Source organism: Herpailurus yagouaroundi, unplaced genomic scaffold (genome assembly GCF_014898765.1).
Source record: "Herpailurus yagouaroundi ecotype Mexico unplaced genomic scaffold, PumYag 295, whole genome shotgun sequence".
Taxonomy (NCBI): Eukaryota; Metazoa; Chordata; class Mammalia; order Carnivora; family Felidae; genus Herpailurus; species Herpailurus yagouaroundi.
In genome coordinates this window covers 3,531,758-3,543,850 of record NW_024412512.1, presented here as the reverse complement: position 1 = coordinate 3,543,850, position 12,093 = coordinate 3,531,758, and the positions used below count along the sequence as shown (strand labels likewise).

General features: G+C 61.4%; 1 protein-coding gene across 3 annotated transcripts in view; it reads right to left on the bottom strand.

Moving 5' to 3' along the window:
- Window positions 1-12,093, bottom strand: part of KDM4B (lysine demethylase 4B) — a 100,006-nt gene that overhangs the window by 81,079 nt on the left and 6,834 nt on the right. For all 3 annotated transcript variants that reach the window (XR_005786502.1, XM_040461609.1, XM_040461610.1), the window contains exon 2: window positions 4,726-4,891. Coding sequence is in view for 2 of the 3 variants with exons in the window: in XM_040461609.1 (XP_040317543.1) it covers window positions 4,726-4,866 (141 nt within the window). In the remaining variant the exon portion in view is untranslated. The remainder of the gene's footprint in view (window positions 1-4,725; window positions 4,892-12,093) is intronic.

The window sequence follows — 12,093 nt, the reverse complement described above, 5'->3', positions numbered from 1 at the left end:
GTCTGTGCTGAGCTTGCTTCTGGCCCTCCTCCTACCCCTCCTGGGCCGGGCGAGGCCTCCGGGCCGGGCAGGGGCCTCCTGGGTGCCAGGCGCACTTCTGTGAAGGCCCTTGTCCTGGGCAGGTGTTTGTAAACGACCAATCTCCTTCCCAGGCACCCAGCGGGCCACCCAACAGCTCTGGGAAAAGAACTAAACCAACCTGCCTTCAGTGCGCCAGCCAAGACCTCTGGGGAGGCCCGAGCCTCGCCCAGCTGAGGGCCAGGGAGGACCATCGCCACACCGATGCTGAGTTTGCAGACGGCTTCCAGAACGGCTGCAGTTCCTTCACCATCCCCAAGGACTCCCCTATACACATCGGTGTTAGAAAACGTTTTGCTTGGCAACGAAAACACTTACTCTCCAGTCACCTATTAACAGCAGAAAGGCTCACCTCCACCGTCCACACTGCTGGAGTTATTGACAGACCAAGAGTCAATAACAACAGCTATTAGAAGAAGGCAATGGGTCCCGCCCGGGGGGATCCTGCCCCCAGGTGACATTGGGCGATTTCTGGGGACACCCATGGCCGTCACGACCTCCTGGCGTGGATGCGGGGTGCTGCTTAGGCCCCGGAAGTGCCCAGGACGCCCCCAGAGGGAATGACCCACCTCGAGGTCAGCAGTGCCCAAGCTGGGAACCCTGATTGTCATTAAATAGGGACACGGCTGCTCAATCGAGGCCTTTTCTGGGGACGTCCCCCCTCCTACTCTGTGCCCAGAGTTGCGCTAAGTGCCCTGGGTGCCCATGTCTGGTGTGAGGCCTCATGACAACGGGGTGCGGGGCTCAGCCTGCCAGTCCATGGTTTTCTTAGATTTCAAGTGAAAAATCAGACGAGTCAGGTGATAACGAGTAGCTAACACGCTGGAGGCTGGAAATGCCACAAATACAAACGAAAGGGCCTGTGGTTCGGGCACCCGAGACGCTCTCCCGGAGAACGGGTCCTGGGACGAAGGGCTGTGAGCCTGAGTGGCCCTTGAACCACGGAGGTTGCGCCCCCTCTTATAAAGAGGCCTGGACTTACTTCCTCCTGCGGGAAAAGGGCCCTGGATCTGGTCCAAAATGTGTTCACCGAGGGGAACTGGGGAGTCTACCCATTCAGTTCCTTTGGAGGAAGCCGGTCCGTCAATTAAGGCTCTAAAAGGAACCAAACGCGGGGCGCCCGGGTGGCTCAGTCGGTTAGGGGTCCAACTTCGGCTCAGGTCATGATCTCGCGGTACGTGGGTTCGGGCCCCGCGTCGGGCTCTGTGCTGACAGCTCGGAGCCTGGAGCCTGCTTCCGATTCTGTGTCTCCCGCTCTCTCTCTGCCCCCCACCCCCACTTGTGCTCGGTCTCTCTCTACCAAAAATAAATAAATGTAAAAAAAAAATTAAAACGAACCAAATGCATCACTCCCAAATTTTCGACTGCCGTGGAAAACATCAGGAAACCAGAGAGGGATGCTTCGGGCCCTCATGAGCTACACTGGCCTGGCCACACGCTAAGAAGGTTCTGGAAAAGGCATGTGATGGAGCGGGCCTAACGTGCTATGGCCTGACACCCTCAAATCTCTGTGAGACCAGGATCTGAAAGGAGGCTCCCGGCTGCACAACCGCTCACGGGTATCATCTGCTAAAACAGGAGCACCGTGACTCCTCCCCTCGGTGCCTGGCGGGCCAGTGGACGGACCCCTCCTCGAAGCTCCTGAGGCCGAGCTGCAGCCAAGGCCGAGAGGGACAGAAAGGCCACACTCCCCAGGTGAACGAGGCAGTGCCAGGGTGGCTCAGGGTGGCTCAGGGTGTCTGGGCAGCTGGGGCAGAAGGCGCGCAGCGGGGGGGAGCCCCCATAAGAGGAAACGAAATGAGGGGCCAGCCTCTGTCCCGACCCCTCGTGTCCCCAGAGCCATTTTGCAGGCTGCGGGCCTGGGTGGAGGAGCCACCGGACCGTAGGGACAGTCCCCAGGGGTGTGCCCGAGCGCGGAAGCCCCTGCCCCCTCCCACAGGACCCGACACTATGACCCGTCCTCATGCCCCGCCCTGGTCCCCCCGCCCCACGCTCCCCAAGGAGCCCGGGGAGGCCCAGCGCTGGCCTGAGAGGGCAGGGGCCCAGCTGGGCACTGGCCCCAGAGCACAGGGCAGCCAGGGAACGTGACAGGGGCACCCCGACAGTCCCAGAGCCTCTTCTGGTCCTGGGCCCGGGCTCCAGCTGTATCTACTGAACGTACACCCCCGGCCCGTTCCCCCGGGCCCTACAGAGCCTTGCGGGAGAGACAGATACAGCTCTGATGAAACAGAAACGTCCCGGCACCCCACACGGACAACAAAGAAGGACAGACAACAGAGAAGGGCGGTCAAGGCCGATGCGACCAGGGTGAGGGGACACGGGCATCAGCAGAACGCTCTCAGGCCAGGAGGACACCAGGTCCCTTCTCCAAAGAGGCCAGCAGCCAACTGGGGTGCCCGGGGGGCTCAGTCGGCTAAGCACCCGACTCTTGATTTCAGCTCACGTCATGATCTCACGGGTCGTGAGTTCGAGCCCCACGTCGGGCTCTGTGCTGACCGTGTGAGCCTGCTTGGGATTCTCTCTTTCTCTCTCTGACCCTCCCTGGATCACACTCTATCTCAAAAATAAAATAAACGGACAGTAAATAACAACAACAACAACAACAACAAAAAGCCAGCAGCCCTGAGAGCCTAGGTAGGGCCCCCCTGTGAAAGAAGAAGGGGTTGCCCAAGGACGCCTCCCTGTCCCCGCCTGTCCCCACGGAGTGGCAGGGAGGCCCCTGAGGGACTCGAGGCCCCGGCACGCGGTCCCTGGCAGGCAGGCAGCCGGGGCGCGTGTGCACGTGTGGAGGGCGCGACTGCCGCCGTCTCTCAGGACGTGCCCGGGTCCGCCCCACGCTGCCCTCACCTCCCCGCACACGTAGGTGACCACCCGTCAGAGAAAGCAGCAAACAAACTCCCTGAAAGGAGCATGGAACACAGAAGGCAGAGGGAAAACGGACTCGAGAAACACCTGCCTCGCGAAACATCCGGTCCCAACAGTTTCCTTCCGTCTAAATCAGCAAAAACGGACTCCACCGGTACGTGAGCTTACCACAGGGTCCCGGGGTACCAGGGCACAAAGGGGAAGCTCAGGGGCCGAGGAGTCAAGAGCGAAGGAAGGCAGAGGCGCAGACACGGTCCACACAGCGGACACAGAGCCCGCAGCCGCCACGGCACCAGGCACAGAAAGCTCAGGAAGTATCCAGGCCAGGAAAGCAGAGCTCGAGACAGTGAGGCAGAAGGAACAAGCAGGGATGACAGCCGCGGAGGCCTGACGGGGCTCCGGGCAGAGCTGTGCCGGACGGCACCTCGCCACGCCTCCCAGCACGAGGGACACCTCGAACCAGAAGGGCTGCCGTGCCAGGAAAGCACATGTAGGCCAAGGACAGGGGCAAGGCAGAGGAGGCCCACGCCCACCGCCCGGGGCCCCCGCGACAGGGCGCCTCGATGGGGCAGAGCAGGCAAGAAACCGGCCCCTGACGGTGGCCCGCTGGGCAGAAGGCCCCCGGACCTGCGAGAACCCAGGACCCAGGGTGTCCGGCTGAAGGAGGCTACAGGGAGAAGCGAAGCTAACGGGACAGCAGGGGCTCGGTCCCCAACCCGGAGGAAACACCGTGTCCACACCGTCTCGCGTACGTTGAACAAAATCAAGAAGGAGGGCGGGAAGGAGACACGGCGAGCCCGCTGCCCTCCGCGCCTCCTTAGGCTGAGACCAAAGGCGCGACCCTCACCACGAGAGGGACCGACACTTGCAACAAAGCCACCCAGAACCAGGCAGGGGCGGGAAGGCAAAGGCATCACTCTCCTCGCCGCAGCCAGGGGGCAGCACACCCTGGGCCAAATCCCGCCCGCCGCCTGCTTTCGCACAGCCCGAGAATCAAGAATGCTGACCGCTTCTTGTTGGGGTTTCTGCGCTTTTAAATGGAAAAAATAACAAAAGAAGAAGATTTCAGGACAAGTGAAAATTCCACGGCCTTCCCGTTTCAGTGCCCCCAAGTACTGTTTTTACTGGCACGTGGCCACGCCTCTCGGTTTACAGGTTCCCAAGGCGACAGAGCCGGGTGATGGGACAGAGACTGCCCCCCCCCCCCAAGGCTGCCCCACCGCCTGGCTCTCTGTGGAGAAGGTTTACAGACCCCTGGGTTGCAAGAACAGAGAAGCAGGTGTCCTAGATGGAGAGGCAGTCGTACGGGCAGCGACGGGAACTCCAGGCAGACAGGTTACAAATCCTCCAAACTAGCGGGTGACACGAACACGAAGAAACCATGGTTTTTATGGTAAAGACACAAGGCAGACCGTCCTCGTGTGTTTGCTGTCACGCACGGCACGCCCACACACATACGTGCGCGCAGGTGTGACCTGCGCGGAAAGGGACGCGGCGCCCGGCGCCGGCTCTCATCGCCTGCCCTCGGCCAAGCGCCACCGCCCCCGGGGCTCGTCCCCGCCACCGGGTCCCACAGGGATAGGGGCTGCAGAACTCATTTGTGACGCCGGGCCCACAGGAGGAACTCCGTAACGTTGGCTGAAAATGAGGTCAGAGCGGCCCCGCGAACCCACGGATGGGTGCCTGCCGCCCCCAGACACGGTCACGCCAGACCCGGGGCCGCGGGGCACACACGGGGCCGAGGCTGGTGGAAAGCGGCGCCGGGCCCAGGGCGTCACCCACCTTGGCCAGGCCCGCCCGGTGGGCTCCCTGGGACTCGATGTAGGCCACGTATTTGTTGAAGTCCTTAAATTCTTCCATGGTTGGGCGGAACGTCATGATTTTACAGCTCGGGTTCTGGGCCCCGTGATCCTCAGACCCCATGGCTGCAGCTGAGGGACCGTCACACCTGCGAGGGAAGGACAAGAGAGCGTGAGCGCGTCAGTGCCGCCACCGTTCCCAACACGCTAAAGATACCGCGACCCCGGGAAGACAAAGGCAGGGCCCGTGCAGGGAGGCCAGGGCCAGAGAGGAGCCTGGGAACAGACTCCGTCTCCACACTGGCACAAAAAATCAAAATGACTTCAACTAATTAAAAACAGAGGCGCCCTAGTTCTCAAAGCCAACGCACCGCTGGCGGCCAGAGCACTAATTTCAAAGCAAGGGCCCCGAGAAAGCAAGGCTGCCCTTCTGGGGGATTTTGGATCCAGGTTCGCCAGCGTGAGCTTCGAACCGACGCGTCTACCTCGGAGCCGACACCCACGCCCGCGGCGGCCCGCGGCAGAGGCCCTCGGAGGTGAGTGAGGCCGTGTGTGGGTGTGCCCTTCACGGTGTGCACCCCCGAGCCAGCAGGAGGACCCCTCCCCCGGGCGGCCCCACTGTGAGCGGCGCATGGAACACTCGAGCGTTCCAGGGGTTAAGGGGACCCAGCGAGGCAGCCGGTGGCCCATCCCAAGCAGGGAGGGGCTTGGTGACAGACTCTGGGGAAGGGTCCCTATCGTCAGATTAAGTTCTCCAAACTTGAGGGACGAAGACCAGCCTCCCTCCAGGATCTGAGAAAGGTCGGAACCCAAGTGCACACAGACCCGAGAACTTGGAAAGCAATTAACCAGACCCCCCACGTAAGGAGGGGCAGGAAGCCCGCCGATCCTGGAAGGACACGACGCAGCCTCCCCAAAGGCACTCCCCTCCGCAGGCACCAGAGGGCAGCACGAGCCCAGGAATCTCTGCTCGGCCATCGGAACCGGCTGGGTAGGTTCTGGGGCCCTGACACCCCTTCCAGGCCCCTGAGGGTCCTGTCACGTGGCGGGGGGGGGGGAGGGAGGTCATCACTGTCGCCCCGTGTGCATAGCAAGGTCCAAAGCTTTTCCCTGAGGGGCGACCACAAAGCTGAAGTGTGCATGGCAGGCCACAGACACCTGTGACAATAGGTGACAGCAGTCCTGGGTGGGATCACAGGGAACCACCAGGAAAACGCGGCTGTATAAAGGAAGAGGGGTTGTCACCAACCTTCCTCCAGGGCAGCTATAGGGCTCCAGCCACAGCCGGGCTGCCTGCCCAGGAGACCGCCCCCTGGAGCCCTGACCAGCCCCATCCCGGGGACTGAGCAGCCCGGGACTGAGCAGCACGCAACCCCAACCGAGCCCAGTCGCCTGCAGCCAGGGCCTGGGACCCGAATCCCCACCCAACCCCCGCCCTCTCCCCTCCAGCCCAGAGGCCACGGTGCAGGGCTCGCTTACACTTACGACTTCTGTTGCTGCGCAGAAACACAGGGTGTGTCTGTCCTGCGGGAGCCCGTGGCCCTGGGGGTGGGGGCGGGGGTTGGGGAGACCTTGACCGGACCCTCTTGGAACGTCGGCACGGACTGAGCTGTGCAGGGAGCCGCAGAACGGGAGAGTGAGGAGACCGACCTGTGCGGGGACCTCACCCCAGACACCAGCTCTAACACCACGAGGACAGGCTGCAGCTGAGGCTCATGGGCCTTTGTCTGCCCTCAGCCCACAGGCCACCCCCTACCCTGCCGCCCCCCACCCGTCTCCCAGCACCCTGCCACCCCCTCACCCCAAGCCCTGCCACCCCCACCGCGTGGCGCGGTGAGACCTGGGGATCCCGCTGACCACCCAGCTTGTACGGATAAGCAACCCCGCCCCCCGCTGGACACGACCACCCGGCCACAGCCGCGGGTCCTGAGCCCCCAGCCCACCGTGGACAGGGCCCAGGCTGGCTGCCAGCGGGCACATTAGCACCCAACAGTCCCCAGCCCTGCCGTTCGTGACGGACGCGGGTGACCCATCCGCTCCACACACTAAACTCGTTTTTCGTCGTTCACCGAGGCCACACGCAGGTAAGGTGGCAGGGCCCGGGTTCCCACACCCGACAGCTCCCGCTGGTGGCTTGGCCAGTGCTGGCCGGCAGCTCCTCTTCCTGCCGGGCCAGCTCACGGGTGGCCTGCGGGGGTGGGCGCACCGGTCACCGTCAGCTGTGTCCCCTCCAGCGGAGGCCGCCTCCGGCCCCGTCCGCCAGCCGGCACCGACGGTGGGAGAGGACACCGGGCGGTACGCCAGCCATCTCGCCGCGACCAGCCTGCCCCGGGCGGAGCGGGGGCCGCCTCGGGTCCTGCCCGCACGAGCTCCCTCGCGCTTCGGAAATCACGACGCGGAGACGAGCTTCCCGTCCGGGAAAAAGCAGATGACAAGACGGCAGGCGGGTTTTCGGCACGCCCTACTCCAACCACCACCGTCCTCTCGATTCAGCCCGGCGGCGGATTACGTGTGATTTTTCTTCTGTCTTATTTGTGCCTTTCGAAATGAAGGTTTTGAGTAGGTAAATATAAAGAGGAAAATTAAAACGGTCTCTAATCCCAACACTCCATACCCTTGACACGTTCTTTGAAGGCAGGCAAATAAAAATCATACGCGTCCGTACTTACGAAACGGAAAAGGAATCTCACCGAACAGCAGCCCTGGGCCAACCTTCCAGTTTATTGGAAACATGGGCCGGGGGGGGAGGGGGAAGGACCACCCTGAGGGAACTTGCAGAACGGTCCAGAAAGAGCGGTGGACTCTTTACAAGTCGGCGCCAAGCCGAAAAGCAGGCACGCTGACAATGAAATACTAAAAAGACACAGCCCGGTAAAAAAATGCACAAAGGACGTTTCTTCAAAGAAAATACACGCACAGCCAACGATCCCATGAAACGCTGCTCAGCATGAGTAGCCATCAGGGAAACGTAAACCAAAACCACAGCGAGACTCGCTACACCCCCACCAGGACGGCCGTGAGAAAAAGGACGGACGATAACAAGTGTTGGCGAGGGGGTGGACAAAGCAGACTCTGACACACGGCCGCTGGGAACGGAAAGCGGGGCAGCCGCCGTGGAAACGTCTGGCGGTTCCTCAACAAGTGACCGTAGAATTTCCCAGGTGACCCAGCAATTCTGCTCATAGACGTATGCCCAGGGGACGGGAAAACGCGTGTGCACGCAAAAACTCTTACGCCCGTGTTCAGAGCAGCGTTACTCACATTGGCCAGAAGGTGGAAACCACACAAGCGCCCGCTGACCGTTGCACGGATACGCACAACGTGTCCCCCGCGCACAGCACGTCCCTCGGCCGCGAGCAGGAGCGACGCGCCGACACCCAGTGCTCCGCGGACGGACCCCGAACACACGACGCTCAGGGAGGGAACCGGACAAGAGGCCACGTGGGGTGTGGGTCCATGTGCGCGAAACATCCAGAAGAGGCTCCTCCACGGACAGGGAGCAGATTAATGGGTTTCGGGGGCCCGTGGAGGGGGTGGGATGGCTGTTGATGGGGATGGGGCTTCTTTTCTGGGGCGATGGAATGTTCTGGAATTATTGTGGCCTGGTGATGGTCACACAACTCTGAATACGGTAGAAACCACGGAACTGTATGCTCTGAGTGGGTGCGCTTCATGTGTGAATTACGGCTCAATAAGGCTGTTACTACCCCCCACTAAAAATAAAGTAGAGGCGAGCGGAGGGTGGCAAGAAGGAAAGGGGAGGAAAGTTCTGCCCTTGGAGAAACCACTGCAACGGGCTCAGAGACGTCGGCGTGCCGTGACGGAGGAGCCAGGCTTCGGGAAGACGTCCGGGGACCAGTGCGGAAATCCGGACAAGGGCTGGATGTCAGGCGGCACGAGGGAACAGCGGTTCATCTGGGGGTGCGGTCATGATGCCGGTGACACTTCAAGACGCTTTGTTAAAATCAAACGGGCGTGGCAAGCGTGACCGCTCGCTGCCCGCCGGGCCCTTCTCACGCTGTTTCCCGTCAGGGCTCACACACCTGCCTTGCTGGCCTGGGCCGCGGCCGGGCACGCCCCTCGATGGGGACCCCCTTGTCCCGGTCTCCCGTGCCGGGACACGGAGGGCCGTTCCTCTGGGGGACGTGGGGCAGGGAGGGGATCTGACTTGCAGCCGTCTTCGGATTTGCTTCCCTTCCATGCTCACAAAACCACACAAAACTTCTCATGCTCATCAGCTCCAAAGGCACGAAGCTGTCATGTTTCCACTCACTCTGTACGGCCCTCACGGACGCGGCCCGGGGCCACCCGCCTGCCGCTGGGGCCCGGGCGCCGGGCATCCTCCTTGGCCGACCGGGGAACAGGTAGTTTTAGGTCCTGGAGCTGGAAGTGGCCGAGTCAGGGACAGACAGACAACGGCACAGACTGGTGAGCGAGGACTCTGAAGACAAAGCCAGCGTGTGACAGGACAGCACCGGGAGGCGGGGGTCTGTCTGGCCAAAACCGAATGTCCAATTCAATCAGGGTGCAAATCACACGGAGGTCAGGGGCGAGAGAAAATTCCAGGCAGAGGGGAGAGTCTTGGCGATGGCAGGGAAAAGGTGAGTGGACGGCGAGCCGGGAGGGCCACGTGGTGGGGCGCATGCTATGTTGGGTTGACCGGGAAGCCCCTGGGAGTTTAGGGCAAGGGCACTAAGGGGTTAAAGACCCCATTAACATCCTGAGAAAGCCCTCTCTGGCCGTGGGAAACGGACTACAGCCAAGGCCGGCCTCGTGGGCTCAAGACCCAGGCAGTCACCCCTGGCCCGGGTTTAACACTCAGCCGTTGCCCACTTGAAATTATTACGTTTTACATTTTTTTAAAGTTTACTTATTGAGAGAGAGAGAGAGCAGGGCAGGGTCAGAGAGAGAGAGAGAGGAAGAGAGAGAATCCCAAGCCGGCCCTGCCACCATCAGCCCGATGTGGGGCTCAAACTCATGAACGGTGAGATGGTGACCCGAGCTGAGATCAAGAGTCAGATGCTTAACCGACTGAGCCACCCAAGTGCCCGAAATTCTTCCATTTTAGACCGAGAGGCCTAAGGGTCTCACTTCGTCCCGGGCCCGACAGGCACTACAGTCAGGCCCGGCTGCAGGGGGCCAGTGTGGAAGCCGGCGGACAAGGCAGAGCCAGGGACAACAGTAGAGTCGAGGGGGCTGGATGATTTCAAGGGCAGAGGCAAGGGTGGGGAAGGAGGAGCCAAGGGCAGGGAAGACCACTGGCCCGGCCGGCAGCAGGTGGGGGGGTGAGGCAGGTGGGAGAGGTTTGGGCAAGATTGTGGTGGGCGGCAGAATGCCCCCCAGACGGCCACGTCCTAGTCCCCGGGACCAGGACTGTGTCCCCTTCCACCATAAAAGGGACACCACAGAGCCTGACCTGGGGATGATCCTGGATCCTCATGAGAGAAGAGACAATGCAGGGGCAGAGGCTGCATGGATCCAAAGAAGGGCCCGCGCCAGGGAAAGCACCCAGTCCTCTGAAGCTGAACAAGATCAAGAAAATCACTTCCAGGGGCGGGGGGGGGGGGGGGCAGGGGGTATCTGGGTGGCTCAGTAGGTTAAGCGTCCGACTTCGGCTCAGGTCATGATCTCACAGTCCGTGAGCTCAGGCCCTGTGCTGACAGCTCGGAGCCTGGAGCCTGCTTCGGATTCTGTGTCTCCCTCTCTGTCCGCCCCTCCCCTGCTCACACTCTGTCTCTCCCTCCCTCTCTCAAAAATAACTAATCTTAAAAAAAATTAAAGTTTATAGCAGCGCTTTCAACAACAGCCAGATTATGCAAAGAGCCTAAATGTCCATCAACTGACGAACGGATAAAGAAGATGTAGTTTACAGATACAACGGAATACTACTTGGCAATGAGAAAGAATGAAATCCTGCCATTTGCAGCAACGTGGATGGAACCGGAGAGTATTATGCTGAGTGAGGTAAGTCGGTCCGGAAAGGACAGATACCATATGTTTTCACTCCTATGTGGATCTTGAGAAACTTGACAGAAGACCATGGGGGAGGGGAGGGGAGGGGAAAAATAGGTACAAACAGAGAGGGAGGGAGGCGAACCATTAGAGATGCTTAAATACAGACAACCGGGGGTTGATGGGGTTGGGGGGAGGGGAGGGTGGGTGGTGGGCATTGGGGGGGGGACCCGTTTGGGTAGGCCCCTGGGGTTTGGTTTTTGGAAACCAATTTGAAAGGGGGTTTTTTCGTTAAAAAAAAAAAAAAAGAATCGTTCCCTTAAAAATTAATTAATTAATTAAAGTACGTTAAAATAAGTTTTTAAAAAACAGGAAAGAAAATCACTTCTGCCCCGACGTCTCCCGAAGAAGCCACCTGCCGACGGCTTGATTTCTGTCTGTGAGACTCACCCAGAAGTGTGGCCTCCCAGGCGTGGGAGAGAATCAAGTCACCGCGAATCCCTCAGGATTTCCACTCGTGTGACACCCCCACCCCCCGTGAGGCTCCCTCGGCTGTGGGAGCCACGGCCGCCTCACAGGAGGGACACCCTGGAACCCCCGTCCCCTCCGCCCGTCCAAGCACAACCCGACTTCTGGCCGCACGCTCAGCAGGCAGGGGGCACCCGCCTCCCGTCCCGGCGGCCCCCCCCCAGACCCGAGCCAGGCCCCGCCACCCGTGCAGAGGCAGGGCGACACCGTGAAGCCAGAGCCAGCTGGGCTGTGCACCGGGTTTTTTTCCCTAACAGGCAGGGCGGCCCCGAGCCTCCTGGTGGGTTCCCTGGCTGCGACCCACCTGACCTCTCACAGAAAGGAGAGTGTCCTCCCTGCGAGGCCCAGAGCAGAGAGGCACATATGCCGACCATCGCGGGGACACATGCTCCCATGGGTGAATTCCGAGTACGTGAAGTTTGTCTCCGTCAAGTTATTAACGTCTTTCAAGTCATTTGCTCGGGACCCCGCATGCCGCGGGCCTTCCTGGCCTGATGCCCTCCCGGCCACCCGGGACCAACGATCGCAGTACGTAAGGGCAGCGCCCGGCTGTCGGGGGCAACCCCAGGTAGCTCCTCCCCACACCCGGAAGAGGAACAAGCATCGTCAGCCCAGGGATGTGTCGCAAGAGGGCGACGTTGGGCAGGGCTGCCCGGGGCTGCCTGTTTGGGTCGGGGCCATTCTCTGAGTCACGGTCACCTGGGCCCGGGGAAGGCCTGGCACCCCACCTGGGGGGTCTTTCAACGCAGGGCCTCGTGAGCTGTGGGGGGGAGACACCGGCCGACCCCGAGGAGTCCTCGGCCACCACGGGCCCTACACGGCCGGGCGCCCTCGTCCGCCCGCAACCCCCCCCCCCCCCCCCCCCCCCCCC